This window comes from Anomaloglossus baeobatrachus, unplaced genomic scaffold (assembly GCF_048569485.1).
Source record: "Anomaloglossus baeobatrachus isolate aAnoBae1 unplaced genomic scaffold, aAnoBae1.hap1 Scaffold_634, whole genome shotgun sequence".
Classification (NCBI taxonomy): domain Eukaryota; kingdom Metazoa; phylum Chordata; class Amphibia; order Anura; family Aromobatidae; genus Anomaloglossus; species Anomaloglossus baeobatrachus.
In genome coordinates, this window is record NW_027445002.1 from 131,404 (window position 1) to 155,717 (window position 24,314).

Genomic DNA, 24,314 nt, shown 5'->3' on the forward strand with positions numbered 1-24,314 from the left:
TTTCCTGCCTGTCTTTCTGGTTGTGATGTCGTCCATTTCTCCTTCCCTTTCCTCCTGTCTCCCCTGCATGACTTTCCTGCCTGTCTTTCTGGTTGTGATGTCGTCCATTTCTCCTTCCTTTTCCTCCTCTCTCCCCTGCATGACTTTCCTGCCTGTCTTTCTGGTTGTGATGTCGTCCATTTCTCCTTCCTTTTCCTCCTGTCTCCCCTGCATGACTTTCCTGCCTGTCTTTCTGGTTGTGATGTCGTCCATTTCTCCTTCCTTTTCCTCCTGTCTCCCCTGCATGACTTTCCTGCCTTTCTTTCTGGTTGTGATGTCGTCCATTTCTCCTTCCTTTTCCTCCTGTCTCCCCTGCATGACTTTCCTGCCTGTCTTTCTGGTTGTGATGTCGTCCATTTCTCCTTCCTTTTCCCCCTGTGTCCCCTGCATGACTTTCCTGCCTGTCTTTCTGGTTGTGATGTCGTCCATTTCTCCTTCCTTTTCCTCCTGTCTCCCCTGCATGACTTTCCTGCCTTTCTTTCTGGTTGTGATGTCGTCCATTTCTCCTTCCTTTTCCTCCTGTCTCCCCTGCATGACTTTCCTGCCTTTCTTTCTGGTTGTGATGTCGTCCATTTCTCCTTCCTTTTCCTCCTGTCTCCCCTGCATGACTTTCCTGCCTGTCTTTCTGGTTGTGATGTCGTCCATTTCTCCTTCCTTTTCCCCCTGTGTCCCCTGCATGTCATTCTGGTTGTGATGTCGTCCATTTCTCCTTCCTTTTCCTCCTGTCTCCCCTGCATGACTTTCCTGCCTGTCTTTCTGGTTGTGATGTCGTCCATTTCTCCTTCCTTTTCCTCCTTTCTCCCACCTGTTTCTCCCGCCTGTTTCTCCCGCCTGTTTCTCCCGCCTGTTTCTCCCGCCTGTGTCCCCCTGTCTCCCCTGCATGTCTTTCTGGTTGTGATGTCGTCCATTTCTCCTTCCTTTTCCTCCTTTCTCCCGCCTGTTTCTCCCGCCTGTTTCTCCCGCCTGTGTCCCCCTGTCTCCCCTGCATGTCTTTCTGGTTGTGATGTCGTCCGTTTCTCCTTTCTGAGTCATCACTAATGATGGTTTTCTGTTTCAGATTAACCAGCTAATCGTCAAAGAGAAATGTAAGAAAATATATATTTATACAAAATAATATTGTTGTGTGCTCCTGTGTGACGGGTGGAATCATCCTAGTCCATGGTGTCCAGTTGTTTAGATCTACATTGGTGCATTTCCTTAATATTAATACTTTATTAAATACAAAATGTAAAAATATTTTTCATTGACATACATAAGTGTAAACAAGGTCACAAATTTTTTTTTCACACTGGACTTGCTCCAATCCCACTGTTTTAGGTTCTATTGCTGCATTGACCTGTTATTAACATTTATCGTGACCATTCTGCATTAATTGGTAGAATTTCTCCTCCATGTGGGTGCTTAAATGTACTATTTCCTACTCCCTATTCCTCCCATGTGCTATTAAATTTGCACTGCATACTAGTGATTAGTGGGGAGGTTGGTTAACCTGGGAGATAATATGGTCAAGCGCAGCTTTTACCAACCTGTTTAATACTTAATGTGGTTGTGCTGTCCTTAGTCCCGACGCGTGTTTCCCGCTTCTTCAGGGGATGTGTGCCTGTGTTATAAGTTGTGCCTTTATATAGCGGTGCCTTTAATGAGTGATTCCCGTCACATGGGTAGTGACGTTTGTGGGGTTTCCCTTTGTTGTGACGCGCGATCGCCCTTACTTCCGGGTTCACGTGCCAATTTCAAGTTCCGGCATCTGGAGCGCACGCTGCGTGTCAGTCACCACAGTATTGCTGCCGTGGAAATCAGGATCGTGCATGCGCGCCAAATTTGCCGTGATGTCAGAATCGGCTCCCAGGTAAGCGGGGTGATTTTGCGTGCAGGGGGAATTTCTATCTCACAGCTGCTTATAGTGTAAGGGGGTTGTGTACTGACATTAGCGTGACTATAGTGCCTTGGGATTTTTGTGGCTGTGGGTAATACTCCGAGATTAAAACTATATCTAATAGGGGAGTTCTGTTATTACATTTTATGGGACCGGACCCCTGTTATTCTACGTGATAGTATTATCGGCATCTCATCACACATACCAGGAATGATGGATTCTTCCCATTCTTACTTTTCTATCATCTCTGTGTATATAATCTAATCACTGTTAAGGCCCTGTCACACACAGAGATAAATCTGCGGCAGATCTGTGGTTGTAGTGAAATTGTGGACAATCAGTGCCAGGTTTGTGGCTGTACAAATGGACCAATATGTCCATGATTTCACTGCAACCACAGATCTGCCAAAGATTTATCTCTGTGTGTGACAGGGCCTTTAGACTTGCTATTTTTTCCCCTTCTAAATTTTTGGTATTTGTAGTGATTGTTACATTCAGTAGCATATTTCCATTTATTCTAACCCTCCAAATCCCAATAATTTCAATCCATCTATCTTTTGTATATTAATTTACTGACTCCTTCATATATTCACTTATTAATACCTATTGATTGGTGGTTAAACAATTTCATGTTAATCCTCTTATTAATCTTGTGGCTCCCCCTCCCCCTGCACCCAGCAACCGACGTCTGTCAATAACGGCCCTTACTTATTAACCTCTTATGCTATTACCCTTCATCATTTTTACATCATAGAATCTATAGAATCAAAACCAGTTGTTAATGGGATATTGATCATTACGCTCCATGATGAGTAGGGGTGAGGGCGGAGGGGGGAAGCCACTCTTTCTTCTTTTAAATGTGTTCATTTCTTTTCTCTCTTTTATGTTAACCAGTCCAAGGCCGCCATTGCTTCTTCCATGGAGCGTCCAAGGCCGCCATTGCTTCTTCCATGGAGCGTCCAAGGCCGCCATTGCTTCTTCCATGGAGCGTCCAAGGCCGCCATTGCTTCTTCCATGGAGCGTCCAAGGCCGCCATTGCTTCTTCCATGGAGCGTCCAAGGCCGCCATTGCTTCTTCCATGGAGCGTCCAAGGCCGCCATTGCTTCTTCCATGGAGCGTCCAAGGCCGCCATTGCTTCTTCCATGGAGCGTCCAAGGCCGCCATTGCGTCTTCCATGGAGCGTCCAAGGCCGCCATTGCTTCTTCCATGGAGCGTCCAAGGCCGCCATTGCTTCTTCCATGGAGCGTCCAAGGCCGCCATTGCTTCTTCCATGGAGCGTCCAAGGCCGCCATGGCTTCTTCCATGGAGCGTCCAAGGCCGCCATTGCTTCTTCCATGGAGCGTCCAAGGCTGCCATTGCTTCTTCCATGGAGCGTCCAAGGCCGCCATTGCTTCTTCCATGGAGCGTCCAAGGCCGCCATTGCTTCTTCCATGGAGCGTCCAAGGCCGCCATTGCTTCTTCCATGGAGCGTCCAAGGCCGCCATTGCTTCTTCCATGGAGCGTCCAAGGCCGCCATTGCTTCTTCCATGGAGCGGTCAATATTGTCATGAGAAATTAGATTAGATGAAGTCTAGGGCAAACAAAGGACCCCTATTAATACGTGTCTCTGCCTCCTCATCCTGCGGGAGCCCCAGGGTTCACGGCCATGTGTTCTTATCCTTTGTCCATGACTGCACCCTATATATGTTGTTTTGATGTTGAGCATATGTGTGTGTAATTAAAACAACCCTAAAATCCTATTGTGTTAATACATAAAAGTGGAGGAATCCATGGTAGAGACCTCCAATGCCGGATTACTCCAAAAAACAGTTGAAGTTAAAGTGTTCATTGAGTCCTTGAGGTGTGACCGTGCCTAGTCTGAAGATCCATTGGCTTTCCAAATGGGCCAAGGCTTTACTTACATCACCCCCTCTTGGTCCTAGATTCATTAAGTCCTATTGGATTGCACTGGTGACATTTTTGGAGGTGTCTGGGGATTGATTTTCGATGTTCATCCTCCTTTGCTGTCTTCGCTTTTTCGATGTCCCTTATATGTTCCCTCACCCTTATTTTAGGATCTGGTGTGGTGAGGCCTATCAGGGACATTCTGCTTGATGAATAACGTTTTTTGAGGTACAGGTGAGATGTGCTCTTATATCATAGATCTTTGAATCTTTATTTCCCTTAAAGAGAAGGATGTATCCATATTCCTGCATCCTTTACAGAGTCCACAAGGGCAGCCGGACCCGAGCAGCAGTGGGAGAGCGCAGCGTCCCCTCCTCCGCCCGCGACATATCCATATTCCTGCATCCTTTACAGCGTCCACAAGGGCAGCCGGACCCGAGCAGCAGTGGGAGAGCGCAGCGTCCCCTCCTCCGCCCGCGACATATCCATATTCCTGCATCCTTTACAGCGTCCACAAGGGCAGACGCCGGCTGTGGGATGGAATGGGTTAGCTCTGCTTTTTTGATGGTAACTGTGAACTAATGAATCTTTTAGATTTTTGCTCCTTCTTGCTGTTACCTTTGGATTATCCGGGATGCATTTTTTTGAGAATAGGGTCTGATTGTAACACATTCCAATGTCTTTTTAAATATTATTTATTATTATTATTATTATAGCGCCATTTATTCCATGGCGCTTTCCAAGTGAGAGAGGGTATACGTACAACAATCATTAACAGTAAAATAGATAGGAACTGTCCCCATTGATTGTGGAAGGTTGTAATCACCCTTAGGCTGTGTGCACACGTTGCGTCTTTTACCGCGGAAACGCTGCGTTTAGAACCGCAGCGTTTCAGTGGCAAATTGCATGCGTTCAGCTTTCCCAGCAAAGTGTATGAGAAAGCCGAAAAATCAGTGCACACCTGCGTTTCTAAACGCAGCGTTTTGGATGCCAAAAATCGGTGCGGAAAGAAAAGCAGCATGTCACTTCTTTTGTGCATTGTGGCTGCGTTCTCTCCCCCATTGAATCAGTGATGTGGGTCAGAACGCAGCTACACCGCAGTTCGCTGCTTTTTTGTTGCGGTCCGCGGGCTTTGTCGGCACGCCAGAACGCAGGCATTTACCTGGAAGTGAGGTCAAGAGGTTTCCTGTTGACCTCACTTACTGGCAAAGTTCAGGAAAGCCCCCGGTGTCGCCAAAGTGCCCGCCCCGACCCCCGACCCCCCTCCCGAAAATCCAACATGGCCGCGCGCACAGTAGCGCACCGGCCGCCGTGCTCCTATGATTTCTGTCGCATGTGCAATAACACATGCGACAGAAAAATGCCCCCAGGCCCTGCCCGGTCACCCCCTATTCCCCCCCGGTATTCCCCATTACCTGTCCGGTCGCAGCGCTGATCCCCCGCGGCCCCTCCTCCTTCACAGCAGACGCCGGTCAGTGCGGTCACATGAGCAGAGCAGCTGACAGCCAGCACGGTGTTCAGAGAGCTGCGCTGGCTGCTCGGCACTCTGCAGCTGTGACCCGGGGAGAATGGGTGCAGATTCTTTGCACCCACTCTCCTCAAATGGAGGGTCTGCCCTCCTAGAAAATGGGGGATACGTTCCCTGAGCGTGCCCCCATATTCTAGAAGGTCCAGAGGCGATGTGGGACGTCCATATGGATTTCTGCTGACCCATTTTTTTCAAATTTTTTGATTAAATTGGAGAACAAGGGAATGATTTAGGGAGTGTTTTTTCTAATAAAACATTTTTTGTCATTTTTTTTGCTTTTGTTTACTGTCAATTAGTGATGTCGGGTATCTGATAGACGCCGTGACATCACTAATTGCTGGGCTTGATGCCAGGTGACATTACACATCTGGTATCAACCCCATTTATTACCCTGTTTGCCAACGCACCAGGGCGCGGGATGAGTTGGGGCGAAGCGCCAGGATTGGCGCATCTAATGGATGCGCCACTTCTGGGGCGGCTGCGGCCTGCTATTTTTAGGCTGGGAAGAGTCCAATAACCATGGCTCTTCCCACCCTGAGAATACCAGACCCCAGCTGTCAGCTTCACCTTGGCTGGTGATCTAATTTGGGGGGACCCCACGTTATTTTTTTTTTAACTCTTTATTTATAAATAAAAAAAAAAGCCTGGGGAGCCCTCCAAATTGATCACCAGCCAAGATGAAGCTGCCAGCTGTGGTTTGCAGGCTACAGCTGTCTGCTTTACCCTGACTGGCTATCAAAAATAGGGGGGACCCACGCCATTTTTTTCATTGTTTGTTTTTTTTTTGTTTTTTTTTTGGATAAATACTAAGCTAGGCATCCTTTAGTGTCACATGAAAGGCACTAAAATTGCCAGTTTAGAATATGCAGACGGGGGTGGGACGTTATATATATTTGACATCCCTTCATCCATTGACACATTTTAGGCTGTGTGCCCACAATCAGGGTTTGCAGCGTTATGGGCGCTGAGTGTTTTCCCTGCGTCCATAACGCTGCGTTGTGCAGTAGAAGCACAGTGGAAGGATTTTTGGAGATCCCATGCCCACTCTGCTTCTTTTCTCCGCAGCATAAACTGACCGGTGGCGTGGCTTCCCGAGCCTCAGCATGTCAGTTTATGCTGCGGAGACGAGAGTGTTCTCTGCAGGTAGCATAGAGCTCCACAGCAGCCTGAACCCAAATCGTGGGCATGGGCAGCTGCAGGAAGGCTGGCACTGTGTACTAGACGCCGTGTCGCTGGATCATGGCCACATAGCCTTAGGCCCCTTTCACACGTCAGTGATTCTGGTTTGTGCTTTTTTTTAAACGTACCAGGATCACTGACATATGCGGACACATTATAATGAATGGGTCTGCTCACACATCAGTGATTTTTCACTGCACGTGTCTCCGTGCGGCGTACCCGCGTGTGCGTGATTGCTGCACGGAGACATGTCCATTTTTTTTCTGGCATCACTGATGTTCCACGGACCACGCAGTGGTGTGGTCCGTGAAACACGTGCCAGAAAAAAATGTGCTTTTAAAATAAAAATCATTTTAACTCACCCGGCGTCCAGCGATGTCTTCTGCAGCCTGTGCAGCTTGCTGCTTCTGAGCCAGCTCATTATTGTCGCGCATATTCATGATGTGCGACACAGCCGACCCGGAAGCAGCTGCTGCAGGGGTCAGCGCCGGCCGGATGCTGCACCGCGGGAGCGATCAGCACCATGGAGAGAGGGAGTGGGCGCAGGTGAGATGATTACTGAGTGCAATCACGGGCCACGGAGAACGGAGCCCGGATTGCACTTAGACAACCCACGTGTGCCGTGATTCACGGCACACGGAGGGACATGTGCGTGTTTTTCACTGACGTGTGAAACGGGCCTAAAAGTGAGAATATTGTTGCTACAGCAACATTTTGGGTGAAGTAGCTGTGGATTCAAAATGCTTAATATACTCCTGAATAAAATCCTTGAGGGGTGCAGATTCCAAAATGGGGTCACTTGTGGGGGTTTTCTGACGTATAGGTACCCAAGGGGCTCGGTGCGCGAAGTTTATTTCAACTTTTCCAAAATTCAAATGGTGCTCCTTCCATTCCAAGCCCTCCCATTTATCCAAACAGAATGTGGAGAAGGAAATGACATCACAGGGATTTTTTTCCAAAGGTCTGTGTTCAACCAACTTTATTAACACTGACAAGTCTTAAAAAACGCACCAAAAAAAAACGCATGAAAAACGCATGAAAAACGCATGAAAAACGCATGCGTTTTCGATGCGTTTTTCTCAAAAAGCATTGTTTACAATTCTCCCCTCTGCCAGAGGGTGCGTTTTTTTTCCGCGCTGGAAAAAAAGCAACGTGTGCACATAGCCTTACTGGTTGTTCTTGCGCCTCTTTTGGGTTAGGATACAAGAGGGCATCTCTTGTTGTTTCATTAGCCCTTCTGTAGCCCTTCTTTATCCATCTCCTGCTGTATCCTCTATGTAGAAAGCGATTTGTTTAAGTCATTAGCCTGTTTGTTACAATCTTCCTGTGTCGTGCAAATACGTTTTGTTCTCAAAAACTGTGAAGCAGGAATCCCTTTTAAGGTGGACTGTGGATGACAGGACTAGACATAGACTTATCCAGATTTCCATTTTTATGCTGACTCCATAATACATGTATATCTAACAGAGGGAGGAGTAATTACACATTTATAATATGCAAAAAGATTTTTATTGGTGCAAAATAAACTCAAAAATACAATACAATTGTATAAAAACACATTAAGAACTTGAAGTATTACAGTGTATGATACACAATGAAGGAGATTTGGAACACTATGCAGGTTATAATAACTATGGCTTAAAGCTGAGTGGAGGATACCGGGCACCGCCGATCCCTGTATGGCTGACAAAGCTGTGCTTTCAGGCAGGTGGAGACCTGGGTGCGTGTCCCAAAGCAAAGGCGATACAAGATCCACAATGAAGAGATGAAAGGTCGCACTCCAAAGGTCGAATAAAATATTTTTCTTTTTATTCCACGATCACATCAGGGGTACAGGTAGTGAGGGAGGATGAGGGGGTGCCACGTCGGACGACAGCAGCCGTTTCGCAAGTAACCTTGCTTCTACGGGTCCAGTGCATGCAAAGGTGCTGCATCCACCCTTAAATAACAGGTGAATTGGGTGCAGCATCCTTGCGTGAATGAAGTGCAAATTAAAAACATATACCAGCTGCACATATATCAAATTCACATAGAAACTTATTACATATCAATTCCAAAATGGATTATAAATAATTGTGACATACATGGGTATAGTTAGAGTAAAGAATTAAATATAGTGTTCATTATAGTTTAACCAAAGACATCTCAAAAAACACTATAAAAAACAGGCTTATAGGAAAAAACCAGCATTATAGGAACACTGACAAATCATTTTTGTCGTTCAGGCCCAGGGGACCGAGAGCATTTAAGTCTATAATCAATCTCGATTCCTTTCTAAGTAAAGAACGGTGCATATCACCTCCAGTGGGACAGGGATTAATTTTTATTACGCCTGCAAATTTTAAAAGGCGTGGATTACCACTATGATGTTCCTGCATATGGGCAATTAAACGTGGAGAACCCATCCCGGAGGTTATAGACTTAAAATGCTCCCGAAATCGAACATATAAAGGCCGAATTGTTTTACCTATATAATATTTTTGACAGGGGCAAAAAATAACATATACCAGATAATTAGACCTACATGTGATAAGATCTTTTATTTTGAATAGCTCAGTACCAATTTTTAAAGTGTGTCCTGTACAATGATATTCACAAAAGGGGCAGCCGCCGCACCTATGGTTTCCTTTGATTTTATTTCGGTCTAGCCACGTACCTAGTTTGGGTGTAGTAATACGATTATTTATCAGAACATCTCCTATGTTTTTGCATCGCCTATATGAAATCAAAGGACCCTCGTTTGTCATTTCACAGAGATCCTTGTCTTTATTAATTAAATGCCAGTGTTTTTTGATGCTTGATTTTATTGCATCATACATGGAATTAAATTTAAAATTAAAAACGCATCTAATTGAACTTTCGATTTTTGTTTTTTTCGAAATGGCATTTACATTTTTATTCTTATTTCCACTTTTATTTTTGTATTCTTTATTCTTATTTTTATCATTTGGATCATAATTTAAGGATTTTTCGAAGGCAGAATTGATAACTGATATGGGATATCCTCGTTCCAATAGACGTTTTTTCAAGTCTCATGCTTGATGCAGAAAGGTCTCAGAATTATTGTGTACTCTTTTTAGCCGTAAAAATTGTCCATATGGAAGGGCTCTCTTTGTATGGGAGGGGTGCGCACTATTAAAATGCAGCAGAGTGTTCACTGCAGTTGGTTTTCTATATACTTGTCTGTCAATAATACCATCCGATATACTGAGTGTGACATCTAAAAAATCCAATTTTTGGTCCCCAAAAACATGTGTAAAGTACATGTTGTAGGAATTATCATTATTTAGATATGACACAAAATTTTCAAAATCCTGCGCAGAACCGTCCCATACAAAGAAGCCATCATCCATGTATCTGGCATATTTTTTTATATGTTTCAGATATGGATTTTTAGGACTGTAGATAAAGTCTTCCTCAAATGCTGCCAAAAAGAGATTTGCAAAAGTACATGCGGCGGGGGTACCCATCGCGGTACCCCCGCATTGCAAGTACCACTGATCGTCAAATTTAAATGCGTTATGATGCAAAATAAAGCTTAAGGCTTCTGTGATGAAGTCTACTAAGATTGGATTCTGGTCAAAATTCAGCAAGACTCTCTTAATGGTCTGTACACCCTGATCCTGCGGGATACGGGTGTACAGACTCTCAATATCCAGAGCGGCAAGAGAGAAACCTTTCTGCCATTGAAAATTATCAAGCATTTTAATTAGATCTCCCGTATCTTTTAAGAACGAGGGAATGCGGGTCAATAATGGTTTAAGTAACCATTCTAGGTAGTGAGATAAGGGCTCTGTCACTGAACCTATTCCTGCCACAATGGGGCGGCCAGGGGGGGAGACACTGTTCTTGTGAATCTTTGGCAGATAATACCAATGAGGTTTTTTCGGAAAAAGAGGGAGTAATTTTTCAGCAGTTTTTTTAGAAATAGTACCTAAACTGACATATTTATGTAAAAGGCTTCTACGTTTTTTAACAAAAGACCCAGTGGGATCATTAGATAATTTCTGATATACTCTTATATCCTGAAGTTGCCTATTGGCTTCTTGCAAATAGGCTTCTTTTGTTAATAGAACAGTGGCGCCCCCCTTGTCCGCTCTGCGGATAATAATATCTTTTTGTGACTGCAGGATTTTTAGTGCCGCGGTTTCCCCCCGAGTGAGGTTCTGAGGAGGAGAGGGGTATTTTAGAGCTTGTATATCTTTTATTACCAGCTCCTGAAATAAGTCTATGCTGTTCCCAGGGGTTAGTGGGGGGCAAAAGGTAGATTTTATCCCTTTATTAAAAAATGAAGAACTAGATGTAGGATTTATTTGGGTACTTACAATACCTGAAGAACCGGGTTCAATGTGACTGGGGTCCGCTATACTTAAAAGAACAGACGCATCTTTTTCAATAGCAGTATATTCATTATTTGTACCAAAAAAGCCAAGTGGACCTATTTCACATTGTAAATCGGTTACTTCAGAAGTGGGCAAGCTTTTCTTTTGACTATAAAAATTTTTTAAATGCAGTTTTCTACAGCCCTTAAATAAATCAATATGAAAATCAGTCAAGTCAAATGATTCTGGTATACAATAGTTTAAGCCCTTTTCCAACACAGATAACATATCAGGTGTTAAAACCAACGAAGTAAGATTATATACTTTACGCAAACAACTGTGGCTTTATAATATTACCGCTTATTACAACAGCAGTGTGCCGTTACTTTGTGTCTGTGCAACTGTTAACAATAGTGGATGTCCACCCTTGCTGTGAACTCAGAGCAGTGCTGGTGCTAAGGCTTGTAAAATTCTATCGATATAGACACATAGTGTGAGCCCGCATATAGTGCATACCTCTGTTTGAACACAACGTGTGCAGCAGTCACATATAACAAAGTTATCATTTAAATGAAGCCAAATAGTTTAGGATCATACCCATATTAGTAACTTCCACGTGTTGTCTCCTGTGCCCCGATGCGCATTTCACATCGTGCTTCCTCAGGGGGCTGCTACATAATCGGCACCCCACATCTTATAAAGACGAACATTCACATGAGCCAGCTGGCAGTCATTAGCGGCGCACGCATGCCACCGTCCGATCACCCCTCCAGGCCCGCCGCTCGTCAGCGGCGAGGACGTGCGCGCACCGACTCCAAAAGTCAGCGCACACGCGTCAACCCCATAGCCAGCGGCGCGATCCGGGGCCAGGGACCGGAGTGCGGCAGGCGCGCGCACAGAACCGTAAGTAACGCTACATATCAATGCGTGCGCCGCTAATGACTGCCAGCTGGCTTATGTGAATGTTCGTCTTTATAAGATGTGGGGTGCCGATTATCTAGCAGCCCCCTGAGGAAGCACGATGTGAAATGCGCATCGGGGCACAGGAGACAACACGTGGAAGTTACTAATATGGGTATGATCCTAAACTATTTGGCTTCATTTAAATGATAACTTTGTTATATGTGACTGCTGCACACGCACTATATGCGGGCTCACACTATGTGTCTATAGTGATAGAATTTTACAAGCCTTAGCACCAGCACTGCTCTGAGTTCACAGCAAGGGTGGACATCCACTATTGTTAACAGTCGCACAGACACAAAGTAACGGCACACTGCTGTTGTAATAAACGATAATATTATAAAGCCACAGTTATTATAACCTGCATAGTGTTCCAAATCTCCTTCATTGTGTATCATACACTGTAATACTTCAAGTTTTTAATGTGTTTTATACAATTGTATTGTATTTTTGAGTTTATTTTGTACCAATACAAATCTTTTTGCATATTATAAATGCGTAATTACTCCTCCCTCTGTTAGATATATATGTGGATGACAGGACGTTGCATGTAGCAACGTATTCGTTGCTGTCTCTTTCTGAAATACATCTGTGACCAATTCCCCTTCTATTGTGGCCCTAATTTTTATATCGAGAAATTCCACCTCCCTACCATATTTATATGTGAGTCTTATATTTTTGTTATTATGGTTTAAACCATCCATGAATTTGTGTAGGCCCCTCTCGTCCCCCTCCCAGATGAACCAGATGTCGTCGATGTATCTGATCCAATTCTGGACCAGACACACCGACTCCACCGGATCCACCTGGAAGATGTTTCGTTCCCACAAGCCTAAAAAAAAATTTGCATAAGAGGGGGCACAAGAGGCCCCCATAGCTGTTCCTTGTATCTGGACATAGGTTTCCTCTTGAAACAAAAAACAGTTATGTGTCAAGATAAAATTTAATAGGTCCAAAATTAGCTGTATCAGTTCCGGATCTAAATTACTGGTGTGTAAAAAGAAGGAGCTGGAGCCTCCACATCAGCTGTGACCATGAGGGATGTTCTTCCTATGTTCCGGTTATCTAGGCTCTGTAGGGCTGTGGTGGTGTCCTTGATGTGTGACGGGAGGGCCTCTACCAATTTTTTTAGGTAGAACTCAATAAAATCACATATTGGTTCATTCAAACCACCATTTCCCGATACTATGGGTCTCCCGGGGGGGGGTCTTTTGGATTTTTATGTAGTTTGGGCACTAGATAGAAAGTTGGCATTCTGGGGTTAGGTCTCAAAATTCCCTCTTTTAGTTTTTTGGTGCTAGTCCCCTGTTCTACCGCTTTATCTAGAATATTAGTTAACTCTTTAAGGAAGTAATTTAATGGATTATATCTTAATTTTCTGTAGCAAATATTATTGTACAAGATTTTATGTACTTGTGCCTCGTATCGTGGTTCCTACGCAATTTAGGCGTAGATATAAGGACAAATGATGCAATTAATTCCCTAATACCTAGTAGTTTAATGTTCCAGTCCTTGGTGTCCACTGGTGTAAAGTTTAAGTCCTTAGTGTCCACTTACTGGTGTAATGCTCCAGTCCCTGGTGTCCACTGGTGTAATGCTCAAGTACTTGGTGTCCACAGGTGTAACGTTCCAGTCCTTGGTGTCAACTAGTGTAATGTTCCAGTCCTTGGTGTCCACTAGTGTAATGCTCCATTATCTGCTATCCATTGGTTTAATGCTCCAGTCCCTGCTGTCCACTGTTTAATGCTCCAGTGCTTGGTGTCCACTTGTGAACTGTTCCAATACCTGGTATCCACTGGTGTAATGCTCCAGTCCCTGGTGTCCACTGGTGTAATGCTCCAGTCCCTGGGGTCCACTGGTGTAATGCTCCAGTCCTTGGTGTCCACTGGTGTAATGCTCTAGTACTTTGTGTCCACTGGTGTAATGCTCTAGTACTTTGTGTCCACTGGTGCAATGCTCCTTTCCTTGGTGTCCACTGGTGTAATGCTCCTTTCCTTGGTGTCCACTGGTGTAATGCTCCTTTCCTTGGTGTCCACTGGTGTAATGCTCCTTTCCTTGGTGTCCACTGGTGTAATGCTCCTTTCCTTGGTGTCCACTGGTGTAATGCTCCTTTCCTTGGTGTCCACTGGTGTAATGCTCCAGTTCTTGGTGTCCATTGGTGTAATGCTCCAGTCCTTGGTGTCTACTGGTGTAATGCTCTAGTACTTTGTTCCCACTGGTGTAATGCTCCTTTCCTTGGTGTCCCCTGGTGTAATGCTCCTTTCCTTGGTGTCCCCTGGTGTACTGCTCCTGTTTTTGGTGTCCTGCTCCTGTTTTTGGTGTCCACTGGTGTACTGCTCCTGTTTTTGGTGTCCACTGGTGAACTGCTCCTGTTTTTGGTTTCCACTGGTGTAATGATCCAGTCCATGGTGTCCACTGGTGTACTGCTCCTGTTTTTGGTGTCCACTGGTGTACTGCTCCTGCTTTTTGTGTCCACTGGTGTAATGCTCCAGTCCTTGGTGTCCACTGGTGTAAAGCTCCTGTTTTTGGTGTCCACTGGTGTAATGCTCCAGTCCTTGATGTCCACTGGTGTACTGCTCCTGTTCTTGGTGTCCACTGGTGTAATGCTCCAGTCCCTGTTGGTGTACTCTTGCGTTCTTGGACTGTTGTTATGTGGCCTGATGGCCTGTGGTTGAGACTTTCAGTTTAATGTCATATTGCCTGGTATCTTGTAATTATGTGGATTTATTCTGACAGTCTAGTCTTATATCCCTGGTGTCCGGTGCTTTCGCGGTTTAGTTCTGCAGTGTAGTGGTATATTCATTTTTTGTCCTGTGGTTTGGCAGTTTAGTCCTGGAGTCTAGTGTTATATTCCCTGGTGTTCTGTGCTTTGGTGGTTTGGTCCCATAGCTCCCCCGATCCTGTAAAAAAAGGCTTCCTTCAAAACTCCGTGAAAAGAGAACACAAAATAATAGTAAAGTATGCAGCGCGTTTCTGACCACTCAGGATCATTTCTCATGGCCGATGAAGAAGGAGCATAAGTGATCCGAACCGCGCGGCATATTATACTCGTGGTGTTTTCTCTAAAGCCTTTCTTACTGGATCACGGACGCTGGATTCCCTCTGCTCTGTCCGAGGGTTTGTTGGTTTTTCCTGCAGTCTAGTGTTATATCCTCTGGGGTCCTGCAGTCTAGTGTTATATCCTCTGGGGTCCCGCAGTCTAGTGTTATATCCTCTGGGGTCCTGCAGTCTAGTGTTATATCCTCTGGGGTCCCGCAGTCTAGTGTTATATCCTCTGGGGTCCTGCAGTCTAGTGTTATATCCTCTGGGGTCCTGCAGTCTAGTGCTATATCCTCTAGGGTCCCGCAGTCTAGTGTTATATCCTCTGGGGTCCTGCAGTCTAGTGCTATATCCTCTGGGGTCCCGCAGTCTAGTGTTATATCCTCTGGGGTCCTGCAGTCTAGTGTTATATCCTCTGGGGTCCCGCAGTCTAGTGTTATATCCTCTGGGGTCCTGCAGTCTAGTGTTATATCCTCTGGGGTCCCGCAGTCTAGTGTTATATCCTCTGGGGTCCCGCAGTCTAGTGTTATATCCTCTGGGGTCCCGCAGTCTAGTGTTATATCCTGTGGGGTCCTGCAGTCTAGTGTTATATCCTCTGGGGTCCTGCAGTCTAGTGTTATATCCTCTGGGGTCCAGCAGTCTAGTGTTATATCCTCTGGGGTCCCGCAGTCTAGTGTTATATCCTCTGGGGTCCTGCAGTCTAGTGTTATATCCTCTGGGGTCCCGCAGTCTAGTGTTATATCCTCTGGGGTCCTGCAGTCTAGTGTTATATCCTCTGGGGTCCCGCAGTCTAGTGTTATATCCTCTGGGGTCCTGCAGTCTAGTGTTATATCCTCTGGGGTCCCGCAGTCTAGTGTTATATCCTCTGGGGTCCCGCAGTCTAGTGTTATATCCTCTGGGGTCCCGCAGTCTAGTGTTATATCCTGTGGGGTCCTGCAGTCTAGTGTTATATCCTCTGGGGTCCTGCAGTCTAGTGTTATATCCTCTGGGGTCCCGCAGTCTAGTGTTATATCCTCTGGGGTCCTGCAGTCTAGTGTTATATCCTCTGGGGTCCAGCAGTCTAGTGTTATATCCTCTGGGGTCCCGCAGTCTAGTGTTATATCCTCTGGGGTCCTGCAGTCTAGTGTTATATCCTCTGGGGTCCCGCAGTCTAGTGTTATATCCTCTGGGGTCCTGCAGTCTAGTGTTATATCCTCTGGGGTCCCGCAGTCTAGTGTTATATCCTCTGGGGTCCTGCAGTCTAGTGTTATATCCTCTGGGGTCCCGCAGTCTAGTGTTATATCCTCTGGGGTCCCGCAGTCTAGTGTTATATCCTCTGGGGTCCCGCAGTCTAGTGTTATATCCTGTGGGGTCCTGCAGTCTAGTGTTATATCCTCTGGGGTCCTGCAGTCTAGTGTTATATCCTCTGGGGTCCCGCAGTCTAGTGTTATATCCTCTGGGGTCCTGCAGTCTAGTGTTATATCCTCTGGGGTCCAGCAGTCTAGTGTTATATCCTCTGGGGTCCCGCAGTCTAGTGTTATATCCTCTGGGGTCCTGCAGTCTAGTGTTATATCCTCTGGGGTCCCGCAGTCTAGTGTTATATCCTCTGGGGTCCCGCAGTCTAGTGTTATATCCTCTGGGGTCCCGCAGTCTAGTGTTATATCCTCTGGGGTCCCGCAGTCTAGTGTTATATCCTCTGGGGTCCCGCAGTCTAGTGTTATATCCTCTGGGGTCCTGCAGTCTAGTGCTATATCCTCTGGGGTCCCGCAGTCTAGTGTTATATCCTCTGGGGTCCTGCAGTCTAGTGCTATATCCTCTGGGGTCCTGCAGTCTAGTGCTATATCCTCTGGGGTCCCGCAGTCTAGTGCTATATCCTCTGGGGTCCCGCAGTCTAGTGCTATATCCTCTGGGGTCCTGCAGTCTAGTGTTATATCCTCTGGGGTCCTGCAGTCTAGTGTTATATCCTCTGGGGTCCTGCAGTCTAGTGCTATATCCTCTGGGGTCCCGCAGTCTAGTGTTATATCCTCTGGGGTCCCGCAGTCTAGTGTTATATCCTCTGGGGTCCTGCAGTCTAGTGTTATATCCTCTGGGGTCCTGCAGTCTAGTGTTATATCCTCTGGGGTCCCGCAGTCTAGTGTTATATCCTCTGGGGTCCTGCAGTCTAGTGTTATATCCTCTGGGGTCCTGCAGTCTAGTGTTATATCCTCTGGGGTCCCGCAGTCTAGTGTTATATCCTCTGGGGTCCCGCAGTCTAGTGTTATATCCTCTGGGGTCCCGCAGTCTAGTGTTATATCCTCTGGGGTCCTGCAGTCTAGTGTTATATCCTCTGGGGTCCTGCAGTCTAGTGTTATATCCTCTGGGGTCCCGCAGTCTAGTGTTATATCCTCTGGGGTCCCGCAGTCTAGTGTTATATCCTCTGGGGTCCCGCAGTCTAGTGTTATATCCTCTGGGGTCCTGCAGTCTAGTGCTATATCCTCTGGGGTCCCGCAGTCTAGTGTTATATCCTCTGGGGTCCCGCAGTCTAGTGTTATATCCTCTGGGGTCCCGCAGTCTAGTGTTATATCCTCTGGGGTCCTGCAGTCTAGTGTTATATCCTCTGGGGTCCTGCAGTCTAGTGTTATATCCTCTGGGGTCCTGCAGTCTAGTGTTATATCCTCTGGGGTCCCGCAGTCTAGTGCTATATCCTCTGGGGTGCTGCAGTCTAGTGCTATATCCTCTGGGGTCCCGCAGTCTAGTGCTATATCCTCTGGGGTCCCGCAGTCTAGTGTTATATCCTCTGGGGTCCCGCAGTCTAGTGCTATATCCTCTGGGGTCCCGCAGTCTAGTGTTATATCCTCTGGGGTCCCGCAGTCTAGTGCTATATCCTCTGGGGTCCTGCAGTCTAGTGTTATATCCTCTGGGGTCCCGCAGTCTAGTGCTAAATCCTCTGGGGTCCCGCAGTCTAGTGCTATATCCTCTGGGGTCCTGCAGTCTAGTGTTATATCCTCTGGGGTCCCGCAGTCTAGTGCTATATCCTCTGGGGTCCCGCAGTCTAGTGCTATATCCTCTGGGGTCCCGCAGTCTAGTGTTATATCCTCTGGGGTCCTGCAGTCTAGTGCTATATCCTCTGGGGTCCCGCAGTCTAGTGCTATATCCTCTGGGGTCCCGCAGTCTAGTGTTATATCCTCTGGGGTTCTGCAGTCTAGTGTTATATCCTCTGGGGTCCCGCAGTCTAGTGTTATATCCTCTGGGGTTCTGCAGTCTAGTGCTATATCCTCTGGGGTCCCGCAGTCTAGTGTTATATCCTCTGGGGTCCCGCAGTCTAGTGTTATATCCTCTGGGGTCCCGCAGTCTAGTGTTATATCCTCTGGGGTCCCGCAGTCTAGTGTTATATCCTCTGGGGTCCCGCAGTCTAGTGTTATATCCTCTGGGGTCCCGCAGTCTAGTGTTATATCCTCTGGGGTTCTGCAGTCTAGTGTTATATCCTCTGGGGTTCTGCAGTCTAGTGTTATATCCTCTGGGGTCCCGCAGTCTAGTGCTATATCCTCTGGGGTTCTGCAGTCTAGTGTTATATCCTCTGGGGTTCTGCAGTCTAGTGCTATATCCTCTGGGGTCCCGCAGTCTAGTGCTATATCCTCTGGGGTCCCGCAGTCTAGTGTTATATCCTCTGGGGTCCCGCAGTCTAGTGTTATATCCTCTGGGGTCCCGCAGTCTAGTGTTATATCCTCTGGGGTTCTGCAATCTAGTGTTATATCCTCTGGGGTTCTGCAGTCTAGTGTTATATCCTCTGGGGTCCTGCAGTCTAGTGTTATATCCTCTGGGGTCCCGCAGTCTAGTGTTATATCCTCTGGGGTTCTGCAGTCTAGTGTTATATCCTCTGGGGTCCCGCAGTCTAGTGTTATATCCTCTGGGGTCCCGCAGTCTAGTGTTATATCCTCTGGGTTCTGCAGTCTAGTGCTATATCCTCTGGGGTCCTGCAGTCTAGTGTTATATCCTCTGGGGTCCCACAGTCTAGTGCTATATCCTCTGGGGTTCTGCAGTCTAGTGCTATATCCTCTGGGGTTCTGCAGTCTAGTGCTATATCCTCTGGGGTCCCGCAGTCTAGTGTTATATCCTCTGGGGTCCTGCAGTCTAGTGTTATATCCTCTGGGGTCCCGCAGTCTAGTGTTATATCCTCTGGGGTCCCGCAGTCTAGTGCTATATCCTCTGGGGTCCTGCAGTCTAGTGCTATATCCTCTGGGGTCCTGCAGTCTAGTGCTATATCCTCTGGGGTCCCGCAGTCTAGTGCTATATCCTCTGGGGTCCCGCAGTCTAGTGTTTTATCCTCTGGGGTTCTGCAGTCTAGTGTTATATCCTCTGGGGTCCCGCAGTCTAGTGTTATATCCTCTGGGGTTCTGCAGTCTAGTGCTATATCCTCTGGGGTCCCGCAGTCTAGTGTTATATCCACTAAGGTTCTGCAGTCTAGTGTTATATCCTCTGGGGTCCCGCAGTCTAGTGCTATATCCTCTGGGGCTCTGCAGTCTAGTGTTATATCCTCTGGGGTTCTGCAGTCTAGTGCTATATCCTCTGGGGTCCCGCAGTCTAGTGTTATATCCTCTGGGGTTCTGCAGTCTAGTGTTATATCCTCTGGGGTCCCGCAGTCTAGTGCTATATCCTCTGGGGTTCTGCAGTCTAGTGTTATATCCTCTGGGGTCCCGCAGGCTAGTGTTATATCCTCTGGGGTCCCGCAGTCTAGTGTTATATCCTCTGGGGTCCCGCAGTCTAGTGCTATATCCTCTGGGGTCCCGCAGTCTAGTGTTATATCCTCTGGGGTCCTGCAGTCTAGTGTTATATCCTCTGGGGTCCCGCAGTCTAGTGCTATATCCTCTGGGGTCCTGCAGTCTAGTGTTATATCCTCTGGGGTCCCGCAGGCTAGTGTTATATCCTCTGGGGTCCCGCAGTCTAGTGTTATATCCTCTGGGGTCCTGCAGTCTAGTGTTATATCCTCTGGGGTCCCGCAGGCTAGTGCTATATCCTCTGGGGTTCTGCAGTCTAGTGCTATATTCTCTGGGGTCCCGCAGTCTAGTGTTATATCCTCTGGGGTCCCGCAGTCTAGTGTTATATCCTCTAGGGTCCCGCAGTCTAGTGTTATATCCTCTGGGGTCCTGCAGTCTAGTGTTATATCCTCTGGGGTCCCGCAGTCTAGTGTTATATCCTCTGGGGTCCCGCAGTCTAGTGTTATATCCTCTGGGGTCCTGCAGTCTAGTGTTATATCCTCTGGGGTCCCGCAGTCTAGTGTTATATCCTCTGGGGTTCTGCAGTCTAGTGCTATATCCTCTGGGGTCCCGCAGTCTAGTGTTATATCCTCTGGGGTCCTGCAGTCTAGTGTTATATCCTCTGGGGTCCTGCAGTCTAGTGTTATATCCTCTGGGGTTCTGCAGTCTAGTGCTATATCCTCTGGGGTCCCGCAGTCTAGTGGGTTCGTGCCGGGTTCCCATCTCATGCATGGTTTCCATTCTTCTGTTAGTGGTTGATGTTTTGCTTCCAGGCTGGTGGCTCCACACACCCTGCTATTACCTGGAGATAGGACCTTGCATGGTGTGTTGTCTTCTCGAGTTTGGCCTCATTTTTGTCTTCTACATCGGGGCTGTCCATGACTATGGTCCTATCTGTCTGATGTGACAGTCCTCTGGGTTCTGGTACTGATCTATTCTTGTGCCTCTTCCCACCAGATACGGTGTCGCAGGGTCTGAGCTGCAGCTTTGATATATTGAACCATGTTGGTCAGCGACTGTTCCAGGCGTTTCAGCATATTGCGGTCTGCGCACCTCTGTACGACGTGAAGATCATGGACAACAGCGGAAATGAGGTTCTGCAGCTGCTGGAGAGCTGCGGCTGCACCTGTACCCGGGAGGTGAGTGTGGAGACACGGGGGTCAGTGGGTGCTCTTCTGTGGAGACACGGGGGTCAGTGGGTGCTCTCCTGTAGAGACACGGGGGTCAGTGGGTGCTCTCCTGTGGAGACACGGGGGTCAGTGGGTGCTCTCCTGTGGAGACACGGGGGGTCAGTGGGTGCTCTCCTGTGGAGACACGGGGGTCAGTGGGTGCTCTCCTGTGGAGACACGGGGGTCAGTGGGTGCTCTCCTGTGGAGACACGGGGGTCAGTGGGTGCTCTCCTGTGGAGACACGGGGGTCAGTGGGTGCTCTCCTGTGGAGACACGGGGGTCAGTGGGTGCTCTCCTGTGGAGACACGGGGGTCAGTGGGTGCTCTCCTGTGGAGACACGGGGGTCAGTGGGTGCTCTCCTGTGGAGACACGGGGGTCAGTGGGTGCTCTCCTGTGGAGACACGGGGGTCAGTGGGTGCTCTCCTGTAGAGACACGGGGGTCAGTGGGTGCTCTCCTGTGGAGACACGGGGATCAGTGGGTGCTCTTCTGTGGAGACACGGGGGTCAGTGGGTGCTCTCCTGTAGAGACACGGGGGTCAGTGGGTGCTCTTCTGTGGAGACACGGGGGTCAGTGGGTGCTCTCCTGTGGAGACACGGGGGTCAGTGGGTGCTCTCCTGTGGAGACACGGGGGTCAGTGGGTGCTCTCCTGTGGAGACACGGGGGTCAGTGGGTGCTCTCCTGTGGAGACACGGGGGTCAGTGGGTGCTCTCCTGTGGAGACACGGGGGGCAGTGGGTGCTCTCCTGTGGAGATACGGGGGTCAGTGGGTGCTCTCCTGTGGAGACACGGGGGTCAGTGGGTGCACTCCTGTGGAGACACGGGGGTCAGTGGGTGCTCTCCTGTGGAGACACGGGGGTCAGTGGGTGCACTCCTGTGGAGACACGGGGGTCAGTGGGTGCTCTCATTAGCTGGCCCGGCCCCCTTTAGAAAGACAGCGTGGCCCAGTGCTCATCCCAACTGACCGCACTACCTCCTTAACCGTGGGTGGAACACTACTCAGACAACACAGGGTGAGGGAATCACAATAATAAGACTTTATTGGATCCCCAAAATATTAACGGCACATAACACATAACCAGCAAAACACACAAATGTAACAGGCAACATTTTCTCACCCTTCCGCTGCTCACCAGGGATTAGAATGTCCGTGCCTCAGAGGTTCCAGGGCTACTTACTCCAATCCAGCAGCACCCCGCTTTCGACAGGCACCCACAGAGAATGGAATAACGCCAGATTTAGGAAGCTGGCTGAGGACCGCAAAGTCTGTAGCCAGGTGACCAAATTGTCCCAACCTGGGTTTCCTCCTTAAGTAGTCTCTGGTATGATGATGTGATATAATCCTGGCAGCCGGAATCGAAATCCCTAGACTGTGGTACGGTCTCCAATCGGAATCGGAGTCCCTAGATTGAAGCCTTGTAGCCAAGTGATCCTCTAGTCGGAGCCAAAGTCCCTAGACCGAGTCCAAAAGGCATCCTGGTTCTGATCCCCTAGTCAGCTCCTAAGAGCTTAGACTGGATCATGCAACATCTATCAACCACTGGTGACTTAAAGAAGTCCCCTTTTATAGCCATAGCCTTCCCTTCGGATATACTGTGCCCTTATTGGATTGCATGTACAAGATTGCTTCTTTTATTGGATGAATTTCAAGCTATATTCAAGTATCCAGAGACAAGGGTGAGACAGGTAAGTTACATCACATCTAGCAATTCACTTAGTAATACAATGGGAAGTTCACATAATTGAGTTATCTGGGTGTCTGGCCTTCAGTGGCCAAAACAATTACATGAGTCAACAAAAACTTCAATACTAAACTCCCAAGAGTCTTGTAGAACAATGAGGGATCATCCCCCATCTGTAAACAAACTGTCTTCATGTCTGGCGGAATGTTAAGAAACTTTAACCCATGCTAGGCATTCAGAGTCCATGTCATCACAGTGATACGGGACTGTGACCTGGACCCGGGAGGTGAGGCGGGACTGTGACCTGGACCCGGGAGGTGAGGCGGGACTGTGACCCGGGAGGTGAGGTGACCTGTACCCGGGAGGTGAGGCGGGACTGTGACCCGTACTCGGGAGGTGAGGCGGGACTGTGACCTGTACCCGGGAGGTGAGGCGAGACTGTCCCCTGTACCCGGGAGGTGAGGCGGGACTGTGACCTGTACCCGGGAGGTGAGGCGAGACTGTGACCTGTACTCGGGAGGTGAGGCGGGACTGTGACCTGTACCCGGGAGGTGAGGCGGGATTGTGACCTGTACCCGGGAGGTGAGGCGAGACTGTGACCTGTACCCGGGAGGTGAGGCGAGACTGTGACCTGTACCCGGGAGGTGAGGCGAGACTGTGACCTGTACCCGGGAGGTGAGGCGGGACTGTGACCTGTACCCGGGAGGTGAGGCGGGACTGTGACCTGTGACCCGGGAGGTGAGGCGAGACAGTGAACTGTACCCGGGAGGTGAGGCGAGACTGTGACCTGTACCCGGGAGGTGAGGCGGGACTGTGAACTGTACCCGGGAGGTGAGGCGGGACTGTGACCTGTACCCGGGAGGTGAGGCGGGACTGTGACCTGTGACCCGGGAGGTGAGGCGAGACAGTGAACTGTACCCGGGAGGTGAGGCGAGACAGTGACCTGTACCCGGGAGGTGAGGCGGGACTGTGATCTGTACCCGGGAGGTGAGGCGAGACTGTGACCTGTACCCGGGAGGTGAGGCGAGACAGTGAACTGTACCCGGGAGGTGAGGCGAGACAGTGAACTGTACCCGGGAGGTGAGGCGAGGCAGTGAACTGTACCCGGGAGGTGAGGCGAGACAGTGACCTGTACCCGGGAGGTGAGGCGAGACTGTGACCTGTGACCCGGGAGGTGAGGCGAGACACTGAACTGTACCCGGGAGGTGAGGCGAGACTGTGACCTGTACCCGGGAGGTGAGGCGAGACAGTGAACTGTACCCGGGAGGTGAGGCGAGACAGTGACCTGTACCCGGGAGGTGAGGCGAGACTGTGAACTGTGACCCGGGAGGTGAGGCGGGACTGTGACCTGTACCCGGGAGGTGAGGCGAGACTGTGACCTGTACTCGGGAGGTGAGGCGGGACTGTGACCTGTACCCGGGAGGTGAGGCGGGACTGTGATCTGTACCCGGGAGGTGAGGCGAGACTGTGACCTGTACCCGGGAGGTGAGGCGAGACAGTGAACTGTACCCGGGAGGTGAGGCGAGACAGTGAACTGTACCCGGGAGGTGAGGCGAGACAGTGACCTGTACCCGGGAGGTGAGGCGAGGCAGTGAACTGTACCCGGGAGGTGAGGCGAGACAGTGACCTGTACCCGGGAGGTGAGGCGAGACTGTGACCTGTGACCCGGGAGGTGAGGCGAGACAGTGAACTGTACCCGGGAGGTGAGGCGAGACTGTGACCTGTACCCGGGAGGTGAGGCGAGACAGTGAACTGTACCCGGGAGGTGAGGCGAGACAGTGACCTGTACCCGGGAGGTGAGGCGAGACTGTGAACTGTGACCCGGGAGGTGAGGCGAGACAGTGAACTGTACCCGGGAGGTGAGGCGAGACTGTGACCTGTACCCGGGAGGTGAGGCGAGACAGTGAACTGTACCCGGGAGGTG

The 24,314-nt window shown here is 48.7% G+C and overlaps 1 protein-coding gene across 1 annotated transcript in view; it reads left to right on the plus strand.

Annotated features, from left to right (window-relative positions):
- LOC142285905 (phospholipid scramblase 3-like) overlaps positions 1-20,681 on the plus strand; it is a gene marked incomplete at its 3' end in the record, with an annotated part of 53,780 nt that extends 33,099 nt beyond the window's left edge. Inside the window, exons 3-4 of the mRNA XM_075333307.1 lie at positions 1,097-1,124; positions 20,500-20,681. Of these exons, the coding sequence (XP_075189422.1) occupies positions 1,097-1,124; positions 20,500-20,681 (210 nt within the window). The remainder of the gene's footprint in view (positions 1-1,096; positions 1,125-20,499) is intronic.
- Positions 20,682-24,314: the final 3,633 nt, after the last annotated feature.